Source organism: Sesamum indicum, linkage group LG5 (genome assembly GCF_026168435.1).
Source record: "Sesamum indicum cultivar Baizhima isolate 11 linkage group LG5, ASM2616843v1, whole genome shotgun sequence".
NCBI classification, from domain to species: Eukaryota; Viridiplantae; Streptophyta; class Magnoliopsida; order Lamiales; family Pedaliaceae; genus Sesamum; species Sesamum indicum.
The window spans coordinates 4,057,143-4,058,990 of NC_142661.1; the positions used below are offsets into that span (position 1 = coordinate 4,057,143).

A 1,848-nucleotide genomic window follows, 5' to 3' on the forward strand; every position below is an offset into this window, starting at 1 on the left:
GAAAGCACACACGATCAGGATCCAGTGAAAGGATGTTTCAGCCAGACATCAGTTTCAACTTTGACACACCTAAAGTGCATGAAGTGACTAGAATTCTGACTAGAAGTAGATCAAACATGTGGTGCCATCAACCCCACCCCGTTTCGTATGAAGATCCTCCTTTGGAACATTTGGGGCATAGGAGAAGCCCATAAACAAAAACATGTGCATTGGAATTGTAAGAAACACAAACCGAAAATGCTTGTGGCTATTGAGCCAAAGGTGAAACTGGAGGAACAATATTTCTGTAGAAGACTAGAATTTGACAAGGTCATCAGTAATTCCAATTCCAAAATCTGGTGCTTCATGAAAGAAGACCTTGACTGTGAAATCTTGATCTCGCAAGAGCAATTTCTACACCTTCGTATCTTTTCAGACTTTTGGCCAAATGGAATACTGTGCACTTGGGTCTATGCTAAACACACTAGAGCAGAAAGACGAAAATTGTGGGATGCGCTCAGAAACATCGACGAGGGAGAAGAACCTTGGCTCCTTGGTGGTGATTTCAACACTGTTCTGTACTGTAGTGAAAGAAAAGGAGGCGCTGCTCCAAAAACTAGAATGATGGAGGATTTTGGAGACATGATGATGGACTGTGGCCTTCAGGATGCGGGATTCGAGGGTTCTAAATTTACTTGGTCTAGGAACAGACTCTGGCAACGTCTTGATAGGTTCTTATTCTCCCACACGTGGACCCAAGCATTCCGCCTATCTCATATTCAACACCTCACAAGGAATGTTTCAGATCATTGCCCGCTCCTTCTCTCGATCAAACAAGAAATGAAGACAGGTCTAACACCCTTCCGTATCCAAAACATGTGGAATAAGCACCACGATTTCAAGCGTTGTGTGACTACTTGGTGGCAGCATACTATCCATGGCCAAGGTATGTTTGCTTTCCAACAGAAGCTCTACCGGATTAAAGCAACTTTGAAATTGTGGAACACCGAAGTTTTTGAAAATATTTTTCAAAATATCATGGATGCTGAACAAAGAGTCAAGGTTGCGGAACACGCATACGATGGGGACCCTTTTGATGAGAATCTCATCGCAATGAACAAGGCAACAACTGAGCTAACATTTGCTCTTTCTGTTGAAGAAAGCTACTAGAAACAGAAGGCGGCTTGTAAGTGGCTTGAGGAAGGGGAAAAAACACAAAGTATTTCCATTCGCTGACTAAGAAAAAGAGGAAACAATCAAGGATCTACAAAATCCAACATAATGGAGCCACACTCACTAAAGTGGAAGATATCAAAGGCTCGGTTGTTGACTACTTCACGCAGGCCTTCACAATGGAGGACAGGGTGAGTGTTGACGACCTTCATTGGGTCACTAACATCCACTCAGAGGAGGACCAACATTATCTTAATGCTACCCCCATAATTGAAGATGTGAAAGCAACTGTTTTTGACATGTGCCCTGATAGTACGGCAGGCCCTAACGGATTCTCGTCAGTGTTGTTGGGAAATTATTGGTCAAGATCTCTATGACGCGGTTTTGGATTTCCTCTCAGGATCTACTCCTCCGAAAAATTTCACAACGACTACCATCGTTCTCATTCCAAAGATTGAGGTTCCATCCACTTGGAAAGATTTCAGGCCCATTAGCCTTTGTAGTGTCACGAGGAAAATCCTATCCAAAGTCATCAACAACCAAATTGTCAAACTGCTTCCCAAAATCATCTCCCCTTCCCAGAGCGGTTTTGTCCAAGTATGCATGATTTCAGATAATATTCTTCTTGCAGAAGAACTTTGCCACTGCCTCGGAAAAAATGGTAGTCTGAACAACACCATTTTCAAGCTTGACATG

The 1,848-nt window shown here is 42.9% G+C and overlaps 1 protein-coding gene across 1 annotated transcript; it reads left to right on the top strand.

Annotated features, from left to right (window-relative positions):
- The first annotated feature begins 237 nt into the window (after nt 1–237).
- LOC105162604 (uncharacterized) lies at nt 238–1,149 on the top strand. Its single transcript, XM_011080678.1, has one exon. It carries the CDS (start codon nt 238–240, stop codon nt 1,147–1,149), a length of 912 nt encoding a protein of 303 aa, XP_011078980.1.
- Nucleotides 1,150–1,848: the final 699 nt, after the last annotated feature.